The sequence below is a fragment of the Papaver somniferum genome, chromosome 5 (assembly GCF_003573695.1).
Source record: "Papaver somniferum cultivar HN1 chromosome 5, ASM357369v1, whole genome shotgun sequence".
NCBI lineage: Eukaryota > Viridiplantae > Streptophyta > Magnoliopsida > Ranunculales > Papaveraceae > Papaver > Papaver somniferum.
In genome coordinates this window covers 111,967,587-111,991,707 of record NC_039362.1, presented here as the reverse complement: position 1 = coordinate 111,991,707, position 24,121 = coordinate 111,967,587, and the positions used below count along the sequence as shown (strand labels likewise).

General features: G+C 33.8%; 1 protein-coding gene across 1 annotated transcript; it reads left to right on the top strand.

Moving 5' to 3' along the window:
• The first annotated feature begins 806 nt into the window (after positions 1-806).
• LOC113279459 (mitogen-activated protein kinase kinase kinase 18-like) lies at positions 807-1,298 on the top strand. Its single transcript, XM_026528155.1, has one exon. The coding sequence runs from the start codon at positions 807-809 to the stop codon at positions 1,296-1,298; it is 492 nt and encodes a 163-aa protein (XP_026383940.1).
• Positions 1,299-24,121: the final 22,823 nt, after the last annotated feature.

The following is a 24,121-nucleotide window of genomic DNA, read 5'->3' as shown; positions in this document are numbered from 1 at the left end:
ACTACGTCATAAAAACAGTGTAATATTTGAATCGGTCCCACTTTCATCGTGGAGGATTGTGCCCATGCTTATCTTATAAAAGTTACACAATATATTGCAACGCAAAAAATAAAAAAGGCTACTAAGAAAACTTTGGAAATATTTCTTTCAGAGTTAAAGATTTTGATTAATTACTCAGTTTTCACATCATTTTGTTGCCTTGATTAAATAGGTAAGAAATGTACTAGCAATGCTACAAAACATTTTGTGGCAACTCAATTTTGGCATCATATGAGTAAAGTAATTTTGGCTAAAAAGGGAAAAGAAATTGATCTGTTTTCAGATGGGTTTCTTTTTATTCATTAATTATGATATTTTTTACCAAGACAAAGAGTAAACAAATTAAATAAATAACTATGATATTCTTTGCCGAAACAAACATGACATGAAAAAATGCTTTATATCCACGAGTAGAGCTGGCAAACGGGCGGGCCGGGGCTGGCTTGTTACGGGTTACACGGGTTCGGGTTAACACGGGTCAAAACTCGCGGGTTGATATTATTCACGGTTGATCATTTCTTTAACCCGCACCCGTAACGGGTTAAACCTGCGGGTTCACGGGTTAACCCGTTTATGCTTGTGTTGTTGTGTTGCGTTAAATTCTCTAACCAGCAAAGACCCCCCAATCATAGTCTACGTATATATATAGTCATTCTCCAGCTTACATTCCAGCTAAGACCAAACCAACATTTTTACAACTGAACACTTTCTTTCTCTCTTCCTTCTTCACAAACTCTCTCTCAATCTCTCAAAAAACCTCAATTACAATGAATTGGATCAGAGGCAAAACAATTAGTCGTGGATCATCAGCTGTAGTCTCCGTCGCAACCTCGCAGAAAAATGGTGATCTTTTCGCTGTGAAATCCGCAGAGCTATATCGAGCAGAATTCTTGAAAAGAGAGGAAAGAATTCTTTCTACGCTTGATTGTCCACAAATTATTAAGTACATTGGTTCTGATATTACAAATGAAAGTGGTGAGTTAATGTATAATCTTTTTATGGAATATGTTTCCGGCGGAACGCTTACTGAAGCAATTCAAGAACAAAAGGGAAAGCTCGATGAATTTTCGATTAAATCTTATACTGCTGAAATTCTCCGTGGGTTGAATTATCTTCATTCAAATGGATTGGTTCACTGTGATATTAAAGGCAGAAATATATTGATTGGGGAAAATGGTGCCAAAATTGCAGACTTGGGTTGTGCTAAATGGATGGACGAAGTTTCGAATATCAAAGACTCATCAAGAATTACTAATTAGTTATTGTGGACGGGTTTACGGGTTGTACCCGCGGTTTCACGGGACGGGACGGGTTAACCTGTTTATTCACAAGCCGGCATTTCTCCAACCCGAACCCGGCTTGTTTAGAAACCAGCCGAGCCGGGTTCGGGTTTTTACGGGCCGGGCACGGGTTAACCCGCGGGTTTCAGCTTGTTTGCCAGCTCTATCCACGAGAAACAATTGTTCCTTACAAAGAGGATCCAAAAAATTGCTAAGAAGAAATCATTTTTGATTACATTGTCTCTATTGGAGTTTATATTTGTTTTAGTCCTTTTTTGTTCATTTCATTTATTTATTTTTGCACATCAACTAAGACACATTATACATTTAAAAACAAAACAAAAAACAAAACAAAAAACATTAAGATACATTAGTTTAGCCATTGGTTTACTAATTTTTTTATTTATAAAAAGAGCACCATACTTACTGATTTGTTACTCCTTTTTATAATATTGTATATAACGTGCGCCAAATATTCAATAAACAGACCCGTGCATCGTACGGGTGAAAAACTAGTTCATACCAACAACGAAGTAAAAACAGAGGTATTGTTCTCTCGATAGGAGGGGGAGAGAGAGTACCTTTAATTGTAGGGTAATGCAAGGCTACAGAAATTTTGCCCATATTTCAGAGATTCTCAACTGGATGAGCGATCAAGTGATGATGGTACCATCGGGAATAGGTCTGGATATTAGAGAGAGTTTAAAGTGGCGGGAATTTTTGAGAGGTACTGCCTCCTCACAGGAGTTCCATACAGAGGCAGAGAGCAAAAAGTAGAGCATAAATTTTTAATAAGCAAATAGTACCGACTAAATGATGCTCGCATAGGGGACTTTCTGTATGCTCTAGCTGGGTTTTTTAATTGCTCATAAGTTAAGAGCATCTCCAATTGAAGGTGCAAACAATCTTACTTTGCTTTTTGTGAACAAAATTTCATTAAAAAGAGATTAAGAGTTAAGACTCATGAAGAGTCTGCATTACAAAGTTAGTAGAGCCATCTAACCTCATCATATTAGATATATTTACTGATCGTTTTAATTTAATACATTCCGGGAAATTAGTAACCCAACCTAACACAACATCAATAGATTTTGCTTGTTTTGCTAATTCATTTTCTACAGCATTCCCTGTCGTGGGAACAAAACGGAAACCTAGAAAATTTTTGCATGGGCCTGTTATCTTGTCAGCTTCATCGAACTGAATTTTTCTACGCCAAGAGATTTATGAAGTGGAGCCATTAAGATACAAATGAAGACTTTGACGGTCACTATCAATGCCGAAATGTTGTATTCTTTTGTCTTGATCCCAATAAGCTGCCTGAAGAATGCTTACACCTTCTGCTTCTTGGGGATTTGTACTTGTTGCTATTCTGCTCTGCCTCCTCCAAAACTATTTGCATCATCTCTCAGAATTAAAGCGAAATTAGATGGAGCAAGGGAAGAGTTCCAAGTTTCATCCACGTTAATATTAAACTTTTGGAATTCTGGTGTTGTCCAGGGGGTAGTGGTTTTCTTGATAGGTTGCTTGGGTTTTCTGTTAGAAGGTTTCCTAGTTCAATAAAGAATATGGTTCTTAATTTCTATGAACAATTGTATATGAGTCTTTGAAGTTCCTTAAAAAACTCTACCACATCTTTCCTTCCAAATAAACCACATCTTGGTGAGTAGAAGCTCTATTGAAATATCTTTTTTTTTTTATTTTGAAACCAAGATTTACTTAATCCAGGATGCTTATTGAATGACCTATCTGCATTCTTAGAGGATTAGGTCTTGTTTCCCAAACATCTTAAGCATATCTACAGTGCAAAAAAAAAAAGTTGTTATATTGGTTCAATGTCCTCACCGCACATAATGCATGAAGGATTAATGTCTTTTGCTTTTCCTACTAATTTTTCATTAGTTGAAAGAGCATTTTGTATACATTTCCAGAAGAAAATCTTAATTCTTGGAGGATAAGTCTAGTTTCCATAAGTATTTCCATAATGACTCTGGAAGAGATAAGCTCACAATATATATCCATGTTTCGTTTAGTTTATCATATATAGATTTAACAGTGTAGTTTTCTGTTTTTGTTGAGGTCCATCTGAGAGCGTCTTTTTTTCTTCTTTTTTTTTGTGCCTGATCTATTTAGAAATAGATGAATATTACAAATTTTTAAATCTATGTCTACATGGAAGATATCATGTATAAGTTATGGTTCCACTATTTAGTAGTTTGATCTATAAGATCAACAACTAGGGTTATAGAAGCTAGAGTAGGATTGTAATGTGTTTTTATATTTCCATTCATACCAGGCACCCAATTATCTTCCCATATTTTTATACTAAGACCATTTCCTACTTCCCAAATGTTGTACTTGTTGATAAGTTCTAAGCCTTTACAAATGCATTTCCAGGTCCAAGAACTCTTATCATGAGGTTTTACCCTTAAGAGGGGCTTGTTTTTAAAATATACAGGTTTTAGAGTTTTTTCCCATAGCGAATCAGGTTCTTGAATCAATTTCCAAGCCAGTTTTACTATCGTTGCTAGATTGAATTTATGAGCATCCTTGAATCTTAAACCTCATATATGCATAGGTTTACAAAGATTAGACCAAGCTTTAGGGTAAAAACTTCTAGAGTCGGTATCTTTACCCCACTAGAAATCTCGTTGGATTGCATCTATTGTGCTAGTAATTTTCTTAGGTACAATGAAACAACTTATTTCATAAGTAGTAACGCTGGCTGAAACTTCTTTGTTAAGAAGCATTCTACTGGTTTTGGGAAGCACCTTGCCTTTCCAACCTTTTGAGTTGTTCTCCATTCTTTCCAGAATTGATTCAGATGTTTTTATTTTAGATTTCTTCATAAATAAAGGTGCTCCTAAGTATGGGTCTTTGAGTTTATGTTTTTTATTTTTAGAAGCTTTGACATCATTCGCTGGTGTTTTGGTTGAACTTTTTTACTAAAGAAAACCCCTGATTTGTCAAAATTTATGAATTGACCTGAAGCTTTATACAAAAGGTCTATAGTATCTAAAAGATTTTTGCATAAAAAGCATACGGTTATCTGGAAAAAGAAAAAAAAAAGATGGGAGATATGTTCACTTTTTGGAGTGATTTTGACTCCATGAAGAAGTTTGTTTTGTTCCTGAATCAGTAGTAATCTAGAAAAGATCTCCATACAGATGATAAAAAGATAACAAATAATCCTAGATGGATTTATTATTTAGTCATTTTATTTATAGGGTCTACACATACAGCAAATATAGGTCCTTATGCCTAAAATACCATGATTGCTAGAGGGATAATACCATGACTGCTAAGGGAGAGTACCAATCTAGAATCCAACGACCATGATTACTTTGTCTTTTATGAACTGGTACCCGCCCCGCTAATTACGGTACCAACCTTTAGCAATCGTGTAAAATACCATCTCCAACGTTAGAGGATCTAATCCTTAGGATTTTATACGTGGAAAAAATTAAAAACAATTTAATATTTAAAAAAAATATTTAAATGAAGATACTTTGTGTTTGGGTGTTATAGCTTTCTCTACTTTAGGGGAACTTGGTGAAGATACTTTGTGTTTTCTTAAGCGTCTGCAAAAACTGTATTGTTAGTAGTGATGCTAGTAGTGGTTTGAGAAGTTTTATTTTTTATAGACTAGGTATTGTTATTCAAAAAGGTGTTGGAACTCAGCTTGTTGCTAGGCTACCAACCAAAGTTCGGTACGAGTCATGAGATAACAACTATTTTGTAGAATATATGTGCTACTTATTTATTAAATGAATTATTGAAGAAAAAATTGGCAAATATATGACATGGAGGTCATTCTGGAGGTCTAGATAAGACTTTTCCTCAGACAATTGCATTTATTTTGGCACCCCTCCTACTTTGTATGACCTACTGTTGGGGATGAATTTAATATAAATGAACCTATGTGTCATGAGAATATAAAATTGTCACCTTCTGTTGGAGATGCTCCAAGTAGTAGTAGTAGGGTATTTAAACTTTATCACTAAAATGGAAGAAAAATTAGGGGGTAATGCACCACCTCAGTCAGATTTGGATATGATTAATGATCACTTAGAAAATCTTAAGTGATGTGGCTTTTGTAGGGAACCCGTATACTTGGTCCAATAGTAAGTCTGCTACTAGTCTGATTATGGAAAGACTAGATAGATCACTAGGCAATGGTAGGTGGTTTAGCAATTTTCCAAACAGTGTAGTTTACCATCTTATTCCATATGGCAGTGATCAATGTCCCATCTTATTAGTTAGTAATAGAGAGTCTAACCAATAATCTAGGAAACCATATAAGTTCAGTGAGTGTTGGTTTCTTGATTTGACTTGTGCTGATCTGATAAGAAATAGTTGGAATGTGGATACAAATGGTTCATGTGCTTTTAAATTTTTTAAATCTCTTCAAAACATAAAGTTTGTCCTTAGAGATGTGAATATAAATAAGTTTGGTAATTTTCAGACACAAATCAAAGACATTCAGGCCCAAATTTCTTTTATGTCCCATCATAGTAATTCCAGTAGCTATAGGAGCAGACTTGATGATCTTGAAAGTAAACTGAATTTTGGTATGACGTGCAACATGAGTTTTACATGCAGAGAGCTAAGGAGAATATGATGACTTTTGATGATAGAAACATTAAATATTTGTATGATAAAGTTAAATACAGGAAAAGACGATTTGAGATATAATTCGTTTAATATTACATAAGTGTTTGGTTGACTGGTAAATATTTTATTGCTAATGAACTCAAGAGGAATTTTTCTGAGATTAGTAAGTCTTCCAATCTGTAAGAACCCGTAAACACGTCAACGCTATTTGACAGGTCAAGAAATGATTTAGTCGTTAATGATTTGAATAACTACATATGAACATTAACTTGTAAGATACTAACCAAAAAATAATAATATGGAAATTACACTGGCACCATTCGATAGATATCGAAAAGTTATGCGAAATGGATTACTTGAACTCGCCATTCGGATAACGGACGAGCAGGACGAGAGCGGAAAATTATTGTGATATGTTTGACCATTGGTCAAACAGATGACCTTTGACCCAAGTCAAAACGTGTTTGACTCTAGTTGACCTAATTACAATCATCTAATGATTAAACTAATCTAATCAAGGTTACAATTAATTAATTCAGGTGTAAGTACGGTGTAAGACTAACATATATGGGTGAATAGAATGGTTTCCCCTTGGTACTATTTTAGATTGAGAATAGCAAAATCTTAGTTATTATTTGCGAATTTAGAAGAAGACGTGTATCTTCTTTTCCCTTGCAAGTCTATCTTCTCAGTAGGTGGTGTTATTGTTTTAGGATACTCAAATTTAGAAGATCCATGTAGCTAGAAGGAGAGAGAAATAAAAATTTAGGAAATTAGTTTTGAGAATGAATGGTAAGAAAATGAATTATTGATAGAGAACTTGAGGGTAAGATATGAGAGTATAGGATGATGAATATATAGTGAGTTTGCAAATGATAAAGAGAGTGTGTGGAAGAGAGATAGTTCTTATAGAAATCAGTAGAACATATGGGTCTTTTTGTGATGTAAAAGAAAACATGGTGATTGATGATAATAACTTAATAATGGTGGTGATGATGGAAGTTGATGATGGAGATGATGAAACTTGTAAAACTAGTTAAGGTAACCTTTCTAAACAATTTAGTACATAAATTATGGATTGGGTATGTGTTAGATGCAAAAATAGATCAAAAACTTCAAGTTCTTAGTCATGATTATCATGATTTCATGCGACTATTATCTCTTCTTATCTCTGATTTCTAGACATCCTTTAGGTTGATTTAATCATAGTTTTAACTTATTATTTATATTATATTTAATCACAAAGCTATGGGAACTTAATTTGGTTGATTTGGAGTTAAATTGAATGAGATATGATGATTTTGGTGATTGTCAACAAATCTGAAAAATAACGGCTTTTGCGGTAGCTCACCTATTCATGGACATTTATAGATATGATAGAGATATAATTTGACACTAATGTATGAAAGGAAGTGGAGGAGACTCATCTTTCTATAGAGCCAACAAGTTCTCAATTTGGATGATAATTGAGAAGAGACCTCCAAAGTTTGACCCTTGTGCTGAAAACAAGTGAACTTCTCTAAAATTTGGGGAGGAAGGAGTTGACTGTGTTGACTCAGCGAGTCAAACCGAGTTGATTGTGCTGACTTAGTGAGTCATATGAGTCAGATTAACTGACTTGTTATTCAGATCGAGTCAGACTGACATGGTTAAGAGGCCGATTTGGCGGGCCGGGCCGAGTTGGCACGTGGACTAGGTTTTGGGACAGAAATCATAGTTTGGGGTTTTGGACCACTTCAGTTTAAAAATAGCATTTGGTTTCTTCTGCAAAGTTGTAGGGTTTTTCGAGGGCTTTCCGAGGATACCCAATTTGATCCCATTTGGATAAGTACATATTGTTTTATCCCAAAATTACTAATTACTAAGTTATAGAACCATTAATAAAACTAGAACTGTTAGTTATTTGACTTAGCCTATAGCTAGAGACTTGTATGATATTATATTATGAACCTTGTATGAGCCTATTGGCTAAATTCTTAGAGTGCTTGTGTCATTAGCAGTTAGTATTTATTAACAACGATCGACTCAAAGGATGAACTCGTGGATTGAGGATCTCGAGGTAGGCATGGGTTGTCATCAAATCAGGTGGGAACTTGTAACCTTCTTGTAATCATTGAGTTTCTTTCCTTTGCGAGCATGATGCTCTTTTACTATATGTATGGATGTATACTATGTTTGCTTTGAATGTAATTGTGTGTATCTAATATGCATTGTGTGATTTTCCCGCGAAGAGTGTCCGTGTTTCCCCACGGCTCTTTTCTAAGTTAAGTAGGCGGTAAGTCATCCGTCGGCAATAATATTAGTAGGGCGGTAAGTCATCCGTTTGAATAATATTATAACTATTTCATTTAGTAGCGCGGTAAGTCATCTGTTGGTAATATTATATATACTATTTATTTTGGGGAAATCACTCGTGTGCATATTATACTTGTTTGTCTAACTTTCTGATCTTGATGGTAATATTCTGAATCATGGTTTGTATGGGCACTCTGTGTGGACAATGTTATTATTAGTGATTAGGGTTGCTCTCGCATCGTTTTCTCCAATGAGTTTGGCGATGTTAGAGTGACACTTGCTTCTTGTTGCATAAATTGTTGAATGATTAGTTTTTTCTTGTTTCTTTCACTTTATATTCTTTTAGAACTGTGAAGCATGTTAGTGATTACTTGAGAGTTATATGTTTTCATTGAGCACCCTTTTGGGATGATGTGCTCACTTTTTCCCACTTCATTTTCAGTTACCAGAGGAAATGATGCACGTGAAGATACCCATTTTCGTAGTTTAAAGCGTTACCGAACTATGTTACTTTTGTATATGTGTATTTTTATTATTATAAAACAACATACTAATATATTAATATCATTTGAGAGTTCTTGATTTATAAATATCAGAGTGTTGGGTTTAATCTTGGTTTTATTTCACTCTATGTAATTATGATTCTTAAAATCGTTAATCTAGAATTGATTCTTCAATTAGGTGGTAATCCTATTAGCTAAGCAGGTTTAAGAATTGTGGTATAACAAGTTGGTATCAGAGCTCACTATTAGATCTTACATGGGCAAAAATAGATAATAGCTAGTGGCAGTTAGAGTATTAGTTTACTTTAGAACTGGGTTGGATTGTGAGATAAATCTTAATCATTAAAAGCTATCAATAACTAAAAAATTTCTTTGGTTGATTGATTTGTATGTTTGGTTGTGTGTACATTTTATGAAGTAAAAATTGTAGGGTAAACCAATTATTTTATGTTTTGCTAATCTAATATAATTAGTCTTAAAATTATGAATACGTAGAGAATCCATCACTAGAGAAAATAGTGAGATTGCTAGTTCTGATATATCTCAAATTCATTTGAAACTTATTGAGTTTGAACTTTTAGGTTTATGGGAAGCGAATTTCATTTTGGATAGAATTTAATAGAGTCCACTTAGAACCAAGGATTATAGTTACTGACTAATTTTCCTTATAAGTCTTCTTAGGAAAATATATTTGATAGCAGACGACAATGAAGATATGTCAAACTAATTTTAGGTTTTGGGTATAGAGGATAATTTGATTTTCCATGAATTGACTGATTCTTAGCATATTAATTTCTGATATTTGCGCTTCCATTGTAAAATGGAATTATGTATTGTTTTATTGTAACAAAGAAACTAAAAATAAATATATAAATGATACTATAAACATAGACACTTACATTTACAAATATTGATAAAGTCATTATCACATGATAATATTTAGTATATCAATTGGAAAATTAATAATAAAAATATGAATATTTTAATTATATTTTAGTTTGTAAATAAATAATATAATATTTATATTTACGAAGGAAGTTGTTGGTAATTTTATCCTGGTCAGATTTTAATTAGACTAATAATCTAATAGGAAAAACGTGATAAAATAATAATGGGAATAGTGATAGCAATTAGCTATATAGATTATAGGTAGAGGGCGGATCCTTTGACAGCCCCATTTCTTGACAAAGTTTAACAAAGTATGATAAGCGTCGGATACAAAAATATTGACGGTTAAGATTGGATGTTTTGACTAAATATTTCATGATACCCGCGACTCGATTACATTGCCAGCTCACCTTTTTTGATTTTTCTCTCTCACACACGTCTTTTGGTCTTCCCTCTCTTCAGAAACTAACATCATTCAACTTTCCCTCTCAGATAATCCATTATGGACGAGACTGATTTAAATGAAAATCCAACTTCATTTTTAGATCTTTATTGTCAAAGGTAAATATGGGATTTGAAGATCTTTTTTTGCATTTGGTTTTTGTTCAGTGATCAAACATTAGTTTTAAGAAAAATAGGTCCTGGGGTTTAAGAAAAACAAGTTCAAGGGTTTTGGTTGTTATATATCTATCGTTTTTGTGTATGTCTATTTAGTTCACTTGTCAATCACTTAAAGTCTATGATTATCTTGCAGTATTGATTGTTTTTTTAAGTACATTAAACATCTGATCTCGAGTCCAAACTTATGTAAAACAGAGACTTACCTTCCTATTTGTTAAATGCAGCTTTATGATTTTTGCATACTATGAATGTTATTTTCTGTTTAATGAGAGCTTAACTTGCTTTTTTTTTCTTTTCTTTTTTATACTCACTAGATTATTTTTTCTCTACTCAACAGGAAAATGCATATAATTGGTGAAAACGATGATATTAGATGTAATGGTATGCCATGTTGTAATGAAATGTCATTAGAAAATAACACACCATACGTTGGTTTGGAGTTCTCTTGTATTGAAGACGTTGATATGTTTTACAAAGAATATGGGAGAAGCAAAGGATTTTCGACACGCAAGCAATCATCTTATGCAACTGCACAGAGAGGAGGTATAAGTAGAGTAATATTTGTTTGCAGTTGTGAAGGAATCTATGGCAATGGATTTTCTTAACCAAGCTTTTGAAAAAGTTAAGGAAATTGACATTGTTGAACTTGGAAAAGAACATGGTCAAGACATGCAAAAAGAATTATGTGCTGACGTTGAACTACAATCATCTACAGATCAATCACATGTCGCTGCTACAGCTAATAAAAAACCTAGAACTTGCGGGTATTGCAGTTTGGAAGGTCATGGCTCTCGCACATGTAAAAAAAAGAAGGCTGACCAGTTAAATGTTGTTAATGCTAATGAAGGTATATTTGTCTTTCTCAACCATCAATTGCTCTGGTATTTTCCTTGCATTTTCTGACTTAGTTATTATTCTACCAATCATTTTAACCGTCAGCATCGCTAAATACCAGTTTTGATTTTTCGACAGAAGTGTTTGTGGCCATAAAATGACGAGCTTGAGTTTATTGTACAGTATAAATGAATGATGCATAGTTTAAACTCATGTGAAAATTTTTACTAATTTATGCCTTCCCTTGCTCCAAAGCAGACAGATGCCTTCCCTTGCTCCGAACTTCTAATTTTGAGTAGAAAATTGATGTTTGTTTCTTCTTTTTTTAGGTACGTGATGATAAGGTCGAAAGGGGATAGTTGGTATACTAGAAGGAAGTTCCGGATTATGTACCACTTTGAAGACTAATTTATTATCGTTTTGTTTCTGAGTCCAGTACTTACATGGCGGATCAGTTTCTTATCATGTGGAAACATTTGATTACTTTTTACTTGCATTTATATATGTTAACGACGGCTGCGATATTTGTGTTCAGTTTAGATGATTGTATTGTTTTCGGAATCTCAATATTAATTAATGAAAAAAATTATAGTGGTCTTACACGACCAAAAGTTCTGGAGCTGATTATGTTACACTACATTTATCAGAAAATGACAGTGAAATAAGCAACTCTATAAGGGGGGTTCTCCCCACAAATCGTTGAAGCCAAATGAACCACCAATCTTCTAGGCGGTTTCTCTCCATAGTAATAAAACTGCACGAACTTAAAATAAACAGAAAAAGAATGATTTCACACCTTTGACGCAAGGATGAACAGGGTAGAATTTGGATTCTCAATTTTATTTTTTCGAAGCACAAAAGGTTCTCAAATTTTGCTCTAAAGAATCCTTACTAAATTCAAAGTAACAGATGTGCATAAAAGTAAGAATGTAAAATCTTAATTTCATCTTCCAAAACCCGTGGAAGCAATTCCTTCAATTGATTAACTAAATCAAGGTGAAAAAAGAGTATTATCAAATCCCATGTTTAACCTTTTTTAATCAAGGTCTAAGAGTTCTCGATTATCAGAAAGTGCAGATGATTGATTTTGGTTTCATAAAGGAGGGAAGAACGTGAGTGAGAGAGAGAAAAAAATCAACAAAAATAAAAGAAAAAGGTGAGATGGCAACGTAATCGGGTCGCGGGTATCCATCAAATATTTAGTCAAAACATCCAATCTTAACCGTCAATATTTTTGTATCCGACGCTTATCATACATTGTCAAAGAATGGGGATGTCAAGGGATCCTCCCTCAAGTAGAGGAATAATTTATATTATTTCCTATGTAGTTAAGCCAATAATCTAATGGAATACTCGATAAGATAAACTGGTATTAATACTATTTAATAATTATTCTGAAACTTAAAGCATCATTTGGATTAAATACTAATACTAAAAAAACACATATAGAAGTAATAATAAAATTTAAATATTATTTATAATAAATTCATGTGAAATTAAATTCTGATCGGTTAAATAAATAAATATATTACCAAATACGATTACATAGAATTAAATTTATTATTCAAGAACATATTTAATGTATGGGTTCGATTAAATTACATAAAATTTTACTATTTGAATCATTATATTTTCAAAGTCATCTTAGACGGATTTGAAATTCGTACGTTCATAAGTATAAGAGTACTTACTTTGATAGGTAGATCGATTTAATTTTTGAGGACGAAAATTCTTGTAAGGTGGGTAGAATGTAAGAACCCGTAAACACGTCAACGCTATTTGACAGGTCAAGAAATGATTTAGTCGCTAATGACTTGAATAACTACATATGAATATTAACTTATAAGAAATTAACCAAATAAAATTATATGGAAATTACACTAGTACCATTCGATAGATATCGAAAATTTATGCGAAATGGATTATTTGAACTCGTCATTCGGATACCGGACGAGCAGGACGAGAGCGGGAAAGTTATTGTGATATGTTTGACCATTGGTCGGGTGACCTTTGACCCAAGTCAAAACGCGTTTGACTCTGGTTGACCTCATTACGATCATCTAATGATTAAACTTCTCTAAAGAGAAATTTTTTGCATCTCTTCAATATGCCCGAGAACAGTGTAATGCCTTAAAAAGGGAAAACTCTGTTTTGATGAAAAAATCATCTCCTGCACCTTCTTATGTCTCCCACAAGGGTTTACCGAGTATGAATAGTTCTTCTAAAGGATTACCCACTATGAATTACTTGCAAAATCTGCATGTGACAGAAGAAGTTATGGATCAAGGCAAGCATGTCTCTAATCCACGATGTTGTTCCTTCTGCGGGAAAAAGAATCACTATGCTCTTCATTGCTTTGCCCAAAAGAAACAAATTTTTATTCTCCATAATTTGCTTCTTTCTACTGTCAATGGAGTAAATCGTCTGACGACATCTACAGTGAATCTCTTGCCGACTGAAAACCAGAATTCTTATAAAAATGATCTCTCTTCAGGAAATCATCACAGGTTGCATGTTCCTCATTACGGTATAAACTCTTGTGCCACTAATGAAGACTTTCCCTGTGTTTATAAGAACAAGTCTGGTAAGTCTAGATCAAGAAAATGGAAATCCTCCAAATTCCCTTTTCTGGAACCTATTTCTAGAGGTCCCAGAATCAGTCCTCAGAAAAATCCTTCAGATGGACTTTTGAAAAGGTTTATGACTAATTCCTCTGGAATACGTTATAATCAATGGAAAAAGGCGAATATACGAGTAAAACGGTCAAACAACCTGTACAACCCTTCTCCCATGTTTGGGAGTGAGATCACTTCTCACTCCTTTACCTAACTTTAGGTAAACTCATCCTTGAATCTATCTTGAGAGGAACAAGGATGATGACTATGAGAGTCTCAAGATTTGTTGTACGTCATTGTGTGTCGTTTTTCTTTTGTCAATCGATCAGAGTTATGAAAGTCTGTTTTAAGACTCGGACTCTGATTCTAAGGATTATTGAGCAATATTTGACAAACATTGTGTTTTTCCTCTTACTGGATGTAGTTTAAATCCATCCTTCTCTTGTGAACGGTCCGTGAACGTCCGTGTCCTACTCATGTCAGTTCATAGGGTTTCCTTAATGAGAAGTGTCTTCTCTTAATACATACATATATATCTTATATTGTATTAATCCATCCCTAACAAAAATTATATGGAGAACTCTGTAAAATCTCAAGAGATTGTGCATCTTGATATGGAGGAAGACGTTCAATTACTTGAGTCAATTCAAGAGTTGGTTCTAAAGAAGATGCTTGCAAGAAAGGAATACAACTCCTGTATTGATGATTTTGTCAAGCATTTAACTCGTTTTCAAAACAATTCAAAGGTAGAGTTTCCAAATCTCCAACTGCAAATAAACCAACTCTTGGATGGTCAGGCCAAAATCCTTGCAAATCAAAATATTCTGATATGGAATCAGAAAAAGCTCATCATGGACTGTGTCAAAGCAAGACAACTTGCTCGGTTTGTTGATCGAAAAGTTTGTGTTCTTACTCACGAACATGGAGTTTCTACGGTCAGAAGAGTGAAGGAAATCAGTGACACCTTCTATGATGGATTCATTGAAAGGTATGAGGTTCTCAAGGAACTTTGATTGTCTAGTAAATATTCTTTTTAGAGAATTTATTTCTTGTTTTTTGAGGAATAACTAGGGTTTGGAATAGCCATTATTGTGAGTACACATGCTATGCCCAACGATTTTCATCTTCAATGTTTTTAGATTTATTTATTTAAATTCTAAGTTTCTGGAAGATGATTTTTGCAATTTTAATCTTTATGATTTTATATATTAAAAACTATTATGGGATATGTTGTTCACCTCTGTGAACCAGTGACTGTCCCATACTTGTTCAAAAGTTATCTCTATTATGTCGGTATGAATGTATTGATAGAAGATAGAATGAACTTTTGACATTACAAAAGTTAAAGCCTTTAATGTCGTTGTTTTGATGGAAGAAAGGATAAAACTTTTGTTTACAAGGATTAAGTCTATTATATGTCATTGTGCAAATAGTGATGGAAAACAGAATGAATCCTTGTTTATTCCGCAGTATTGGTCGATCTCTGATCCACATCTTTGTGCATATACTGTGTTGCTCCGTAAGGTTCTCTTCTGTCGAGCATGACCAATTGAATTGATCACGTTGTGGTTAATTTGGTTGTGTATTCCAATTAAATTAATCGTGGGTTTTCTTGTGATTAATTTGGTTGTATTTTTTCGATTGTATTAATCACTGGTTCTTTTGTGGTTAAATCAATTGAATATTTTGGATGCAAATTCATGTTTTCATGTAATTTGAGTTATCCAAAAGAAATCCTTCTTTTCTTGTGAAAGTAAGGTCACCTTTGTTGTTCTTTCGGGAATGACATTTTATGGGGGAGAGTTCGTTTTGAACTTGTGCTTAATTGCCAAATCTTTGTGGGGAGTGCGGTTGTGGAATATTAAGGGTTATCTTGTATCTGCATTTAGCTTCGGCTTTATAATGGCATCTAAATAAATTGATATGGTATTCTATTTTGGTCATGAACTATCTCTATGAAAATTTCATGAGGATCCCACTAGTTTTCGTACATTTGCCAATTTATATTGACAAAAAGGGGGAGAATTAATGTGTAGTGTGATACTACAAATACATATGGTTTACGGATCATTATGTAAGTGGGACTGGTTTTCATGTTGAGATGAAGTATTTACTAAGGGGAAGTGATACATATCACCATAGTATTGTTGTCAAAGTTGTGATACAATTGAACTTTGATGATGTGTAATAATACTATGACACTGTATAACAATGATTAAGAGCATTTTGTTTTCTCATTGTTATCGCTACGGATCTTCAACAACTGTGATGCTGAACTGACAACCTTTATGATCATGGAGTACTTGGAAGTGACGAAGATTTCGAGTCGCGTTGAAGATTCCAAGGAGATCAAGCATTTGAATGAGAAGCTACAATTTCTATCTATTTTGTAATCCATATGTATTGATAGTTTTGTCACTAAAATTGACAAAGGGGGAGATTGTTAGAGCACTGCTTGGTCGAACTCGCATGCGTTGCAATCTCAAGCATGTTTGTCAATGTTAGTGATCAAAACTATAAGTCTTGATTTCTAGCCTATTTATAGATGTCTCGGACTAGGACATAGATAATGTAGTTGAGATTAGATTTCACAGAGTTCATCATTTGAAGACGAAGAACTACTTAGGGGAGCTTGTGGAACTTCTTCGACAAAAGGTTTGTGGAGACTTGAACTCATCTATCACTTGGAAAGTTTATTTCTATTATCTCCTATATTGAGACATAAGTCGTGTTAAGATATAGTTTTCTCTATACACATTTGAGATTTCGAGCTGAGTATATCTCGCTTGCATGTTTCTCGAAATATGTGTTGGTAAGCTTTCGCTTCGACCAAGTTCATCTTATATCATGAGAAAATTTCCGAGTAACATCTTACATGGTTTGTGTCATACAATCATTTGATGTAGGCTTGGAATGTTTCGATAATGATTATTTGAATATATTGAAAATTGCTTTGATGCTAATAGTGTGTGAAAACGGCTATTGTCATTATAGAAGAATGTTTCAATGACTGAAATAAAGAGTTGAGAATGTAACCATGTTTGAATATAAGCATATATAGTGTGTTCGCACATTAGTGTATAAATCCATAAACCGGGAGCCAAGTGTATGCATATGTGTGTATACGAAATTGGTGAAGGAGACAAGATAAGTATGCGTACTCGTACGCATACTGGCGGAAGTTTTCGAACCGAAAATATCTGCTGAGTTTGGGAATTACAAACTCCTAAACTAGTCACCTTAAGTATGCGTACCCGTACACATACTGACGGAAGTTTTTGAACCGAATATTTCTGCTGAGTTTGAAAACTAAACAAACTCAAATCCGTTTGCTTAAGTACGCATACCCGTACACATACTTAAGCTGGTTACTTTGTCAAATCGGTCAGTTCATGGACTTAAACATTTAAATCATAAGGAATGCAATCTTTGCAAACCATGGCTATAATGTTCATGATTGATTCAAGTGAATCAAACCGATTTGGTGTCAATTGTGTTTTCTATAACAATTGAGCAACTCTTTAACTAGTTTCATTTGAGTCATTTGAACTAGTTATGGTTGACATGAATAAGTTTGATGTGAGAGTAATCATATGGCTAACCTCGGTTAACTATTTGTGAACCAACATGGTGTACACGTTTAGGTACGGCTACATAAACCTAAATGAGGGTACATTTCATTTGTGTGTAACAAGCTAATTTCGATCTAACGGTTGAAAGATATTAGCTTGGTTGAATCAGGTTTTTCATCTAACGGTGATTATTGAATGCTTTGTTACCAAGGTAACTTGGATTGCAAACCCTGATTTGAAAACCATATAAAGGAGAACTCTAGCAACTGGGAAACCTAATACCCACACCTCATGTGTGTTACTAGTTGCATAACTAGATTCGATTCTCCTTTAACCTTAGGCTTCTTCTCGAGACCCTAGGTTAACGACTTGAAGACTTCATTGGGATTGTGAAGCCAGACCCAACTATTATCTTTGTAGTTGCGTGATCTGATCTTGAAGTTTCTATCGTGTTGAGTACAATTGAAATAATTGGATCGAGATTTTATATCTCCGATAGGAAAGATAGAAAATTAATCACAAACACCTTCGTCTCATCGTTTGTGATTCCACAATAACTTGTTTCGCTAGTAGATTAAGTTTATTGTGAGGTAATTGATAATTCTAGGATGTTCTTTGAGAATATAAGTCCGGGTTATCAATTGGTTTCTGTTCACCTTGATTTATCAAAAGACGGAACAAAAACTCTTGGGTATTTCAGTGGGAGGCAGATTTATTAAATCCTATAGACTTTTATGTGTGAGACAGATTTGTCTATCAAGTCTTCGACTTTGGGTCGTAGCAACTCTTGGTTGTGTGTGAGATCAACTAAGGGAATCAAGTGCGTAGTATCCTGCTGGGATCAGAGACGTAAGGAGCGCAACTATACCTTAAATCAGTGTGAGATTGATTAGGGTTCAACTACAGTCCAGTCCGAAGTTAATTGGTAGTAGGCTAGTGTTTGTAGCGGCTTAATACAGTGTGGTGTTCAATCTGGACTAGGTCCCGGGGTTTTTATGCATTTGCGGTTTCCTCGTTAACAAAATTCTGATGTTTGTGTTATTTCTTTTCCGCATTATATTTTGTTATATAATTGAAATATTACAGGTTGTGTGTTAAGATCAATCAATTAGAATATCCAACCTTGGGTTGTTGATTTACATTGATTGACACTTGAACATTGGTCTTTGGTACCGTTCAAGTTACTCCTCTTATTCAATCGGGCTCGCAAATTTCTATTTGTTGATTGCGGATTGAATTAAGAGTTAGAGATATTAAACTCTTTGATATACTTTACTCTAGATTGAGTCTGACTGTCTATTTGATTCTCTAGAAAGTATATTGGAGTAAGTCCTCTCAGATTGTCAAACGAATTGTTGGGTGTGGTTGTTAGACCCCCACATTTTCAGGTGTAGCATGATATATGAATGTGTTCAACTGTCTCAGCTTATGTTTTACTAAATGGTGTCTTAAGTGAAATCTTCTTTTCTACAAAGGGTCTTAGACAGGGAGACCCCTTATCCCCCTACTTTCTTATAGTTTGCATGGAATGTCTTTCTATAATGCTTATTAAAGCCGAAAATGATAATTTGAATCACGAAATTAAGGTTGCAAAAACTTTCCTCCTATCAGTCATCTTTTTTTTTTGCAGATGATTGTATTCTCTTTGCCAAAGCCACTGTCAAAGGTGTTAACCAATTGAATAGAATTATTAATAACTTAAGTAAATGCTCTGAACAATCCATTAATATGGATAAGTTTGGCTTGGATTTTAGCCCAAAAATGGATAATGGTATTAAGAATCAAATTGTTGGCATTCTTAGTATCACAACTCTGACTCTTAAAGACAAGTACCTAGGTGTCCCTCTTATTATCCAACATAATAAAATAGAGACTTTTGGCTATTTGGAATGAAAATTCCATGACAGATTAACTGCTAGGAAAGGTAAGAATTTAAACAACTAACTAGAACTGTTATGATTCAATATGTGCTTGGTACTCAAGCCTCTCACCATCTTAGAATGAAAATTCCAAGACAGATTAACTTCATAGAAAGGTAAGAACTTAAACCAACTAACTAGAACTGTTATGATTCAATATGTGCTTGGTACTCTAGCTTCTCACTATCTTGATGTGTTTCCAATGCCAAGGAAATTGACTGACAAGTTAGATGGCATATAAAGAAGCTTCTAGTGGAATAAAAAACAAGGGGAAGAAGTTTGTATCTTAAAGATTGGGATTCTATCACTAAACCTAAAGAGCAATGAGGTATAGGTATAAAAAAAACTGTTCTTTTGAATGAAGTAAAATCTTGCAAAGTTAGCTTGGAGATTACTTATCTAAACCTGACTCACCATGGGTCAAGTTAATGCAAAAAAAGTATTTTCCTGACCATAATCCTCTCCACTACACTGGAGATAGTGGATCTTGGATTTAGAGAGGTGCGTGTAGGGATCTGGAACTGATTAGGAAAAATATTGTTGAGAGGTTGGTAATGGAAGAAAGATATGCTTTAAAAGAACCCACCGTTTTTGGAACATTTTAGAATGTTATCTTGAATATTAGAATTTGGAGTAGCATTCTTTCACAACAGACAAATTTTCAATAAACCCTCAGATATGGTACACTATTTATGTGACGTCGTCGTAGGTTATTATATTCTACTTGTTATAGATGTGGTTTTCACAAACAACGATTCTTGGCAAACCGTGTGAAAAACCACACGAAAACTGTCATATTCCCAAACTAACCCCCAAAGCCTAAATATTTTTTTTATTTTTTTTATAGAAAGAGGGAATTTAAAAACCCATAGAATTATTTATTAGATTACCTTGTTTAAATTGAGGTTTGGATTGTTACATAGCAGTAGTGGTAGATAAACATACCCTCATGTTTCATCATAATACATTGCACAATGATACAACCAATTTACGATGTAAATTCTTTGATCTATATGAAACCAAATATAATGGAAAAGACTAATATGAATACTGGTATTTTGATTATTCTTCAACCATTCAGAGGCTTCTTCTTCAGTGAGATGAAATCCGAGTAAATTTAGGTTTAAAGAAGAAGAAATTCTGAAGAAACTAGGTTTGGATAATTTTTTTGGAAAAAAACGGTTATGGAGAGGATTTTTGCAAGATGAATTTATTTTTATTTTTTTCCCCCAAAGTCTAAATAGTGAATCCTTTTGGAGGAATGGTGGGTCCCGGCTGAATACCATAAGACCCAGGAAAAAAAAAGTCATGTGAGGAAGCGATTTTCATGCGGTTTGTTTAGACTTTTTGTTCCACAAAATTAGATACACATAATTGGTTATTTAACCCTTGGATTTGAATTATTGGGTGTAATAGACGAGTAAGATACAGTTTAAATATCCAAGTATTTTTGGGATACTTTTTAAATATCCAAATTGGATATTTCACCCAATATTCCATCTTCTATTGTCAGGGAGTTGACAAAACTACTGTTTCTTTTCGTATAATGCGAGAGACATCGTTATTTTCTCTCTAGTTTTGTTGCTTGAACAAAACCAAAACCAGTATCATCTCTCACTCTCAACTCTCAAGAACAAACCCATAAATATGACGTATGGGTTAGATTTGTTTGATATTTTTAATTTTTCTTTTTGTTGTGATGTTAATTAGATAAAGTTAGGGTTTTCTCTAGGTTTGGGTTCCCATTTTAGATAGTTTTTTGCCTTCTAGGCTAAGCTCTAATAATTTGAAAACTGTGGATCAGCTTATCATGCCAACTAGTAATAATTGGAATTTAGAACTTCTAAATGCTTTGTTTGATAGTGATATTGTTAGGAAAATTTGTAAAACCAGTATTCTTGTTAGAGGTGAATACATACTCATTTGGGAACCATCTAGTAATGGTATTTTTTTTCGTAAAAAGTGCATGTATAATTATTGATAGTGTATGCAATGATGATACTCTTGACAATGGTATTGTTATGCCTGCATGGAAACAATTCTGGAAACTTGATCTACCACCAAAGATTCTCCACTTCTTACGAAAGTGTTTACAGGGATGTCTCCCTTTGAAGGGTATATTATATCTAGATATGTTAGTATTATTAATTGTAAGTGTGTTATGTGCTATGCTGATACTGAATCTTTAGATCACTTATTTTTTAAATGTGATGTTTCCAAACAACAAATCAGGAATGGTATTAATCCCATGTTGTTAAATAGTCTTAACTCGAATTTTCCGAATGATTGGATAATAAGTTGGTTCGACAATGAAAACAATAATATAGCAAATCCTAGTATCGAAGATATGTACTCAAGTGCAGGGTATACACTATGGTATATTTGGAAGTTAAGGTGTGTTGTTACCTTTGATAATACACAAGTGTAGGTAGATTCACTAGTGGCACAGATCAAATAAGATATTACAAGCCGGAAGGAAAATAGGAAAAGACTGAATTATTCTAGCAGAAGTCATGGTAACTCCAATATTGGAGGAGTACCATGGACAGTACCACATTATGGTTTCATAAAAATAATTTTTAATTTATCGTGTTATAAGAGAAGCAAGTGTATGGGCTTTGGACTAATAATGGTTAATGATGCAGGTGGTTTTCAAGGAGCTTGGTGTATCCCGACAATAGCAAAGAATGCGGAGCAAGCTGAAGCATCAGTTGCATATGAAGCAATCAAGCTAGCTAAGAGGAAGCAGATTACCAAATTACATTTTGAAGGAGACTGGCTAAATATTGTTAATGCTTTGAATGGAAGGCAAGGGTCCATTAAGTGGAAAAATAAATCTGTCATAAGGGATTCTTTGGAAACTCTGGAAGGTTTTAATAAAGGGTCCGGATCATGGGACTCATGATTTTGACTCATGGTTTAGACAAAATACTATAACCATCAATCGATGTTCATCTAACGGCAGTAAATTTTATTGACGTGGCACTGTTTTGGCTTAAAAAGATTAACTACTCCGAGCAGGCCGAGCCGATAACTAAAGTCTAACACGATAAAGGAAACAAAAATTTACTTTGTAACTTATTCCAAAGATTTCTCATGTTTGGAAGATATCTTCCTGTTCTTCGTCTTCTTTACTGTGATGGACTAACTGTCTAATTTGGGGTTTTTTCTGTCCTTGCACTTATCATTTAGAATGAAATTGATTACCATTGATATACATACGTACATAACTCACTATTGTGATTTCTTCTTCTTCTTTTTTTCTTATCTAACCAGCTGATGAGCTCTTGACCGCCCGTGAATCCATGATGTTTACAGTTCCTGGTTTATTGTTTTAGCATCAAACAATTCATATGTTTGTGGATTAGACAACTTAGGTTAGATAGATACGTAGATTTATGGGCGACTATGTCATGTTAGCAATGGACATGATTATTTATGGCTGAGTACAAACGTGGATTCTTAATTTACTCCTCACATACATCTCTTCTAAGTAAATTCTTGCACTTCTTGCACATATCTCCATCTTTACTAGCTCCTACACTAATAAAAACAAAGATAAGAATTGGTGATTCAAGATAAAAATCAACAATTTTTTCTTGTTCATGCACATATTCCTGGCCATGGAAATTCAAATTGCAAACATTAGTTAGATTAACCTAAAAATAAAAACAGAAATGCGGTGAATAAGAACAACAGCACACCACCTCTACCACCGATGATAAAATAATTCAGATTAATAGACCTATGAAAATCTATACTATCCAAAGAACCATTTTTCCCGGTGAAATCCAGATCAAAAATCTGAATCATTAATTTAGATAGAGATCTATAAAAGAAAAAAAATACTCCCGGAATATATATCATGGATTTATTCCCTTTTTTATCAGGATACGTTTTTTATTGGCTTGGCTTGTAAGCCGCTTATGAGTTTAAGTGAAAACTGAATGCGACATCAGTTAACTTTACTGCCGTCAGATTATAAGCATTGGACGGATAAAAAAATTTGTCTAAACCGTGAGTCAAAAGCTTGAGTCCCATGATCCCGACCCAATTTCTCATGTCCCTATAGAAACAAATAGTGTAAAAAAAGTTAGTAATAGTTCCGTTTCTAATTATTGGGAGTCTGTTGCTCCAAATTGGTTACAGTCTCTTCTTAGTGATAAACTCTGTAACAATCCTACTTAAATTTTAATATCAATCATCATTTCTTCTTCAAAAAGAAATAAAAAACAATGATGCTCGTGTAACTGGGGTTATTCAAAACATTTGTGGCTAATTTGATCCCTATACTTCAATTATTTAAGAAGACGCAATTAGGGGATGCCTCCACAAATTGGGGATAGTCAAAGCTAAATGGGATTGTATTTTGGTTAATGGGTCCTCTTTTTTAGGTGTAAAATAACCATATTATTCTTACCCTAATAAAAATTAAAAAGAAAAACTAAAAACCTATTTTTTTAGTATCCCCTTTACTTTTCTTCTCCATCAAAAAAATCACATAAATCATGATGAATGATTTTTTATTTAGGTTATCAAAAAAATCATTTTAAGTAGCGATGCAAATTCTGATAATCAAAATGATTTGAATCAAAACCATATATGTTATAAAAAAAAGTCGAAATTTTATTTAAATAAAAAAATTGAATTTGAATCTCAGTAGCGGGTTAACAGTCGGTATTGTTTTTTCGGATGAATACAATACCGAAAGTTCATTCGGTATTGTTTTGTCAGATGAATACAATACCGACTGTGGCTCTGTAAATGCAAAATTTGATTGACTTAGTGTTTGGATTGGGATTTGGTTTGGGGTTTTTTCATAGATGAAAGTTTGATTGTCTACAAAAGGTTGCAATTATGAGTCATTAAAGTCAATTTAAGCACCTTCTCATATCACGCAAATCTTCCAAAGAGTAAAATGATAAAGGAAGTGTCTCACTAAGT

Bases quoted from the DNA above. Each gene is read 5' to 3' on its own strand.
- LOC113279459 (XM_026528155.1), top strand. From the start codon at position 807: ATGAATTGGATCAGAGGCAAAACAATTAGTCGTGGATCATCAGCTGTA.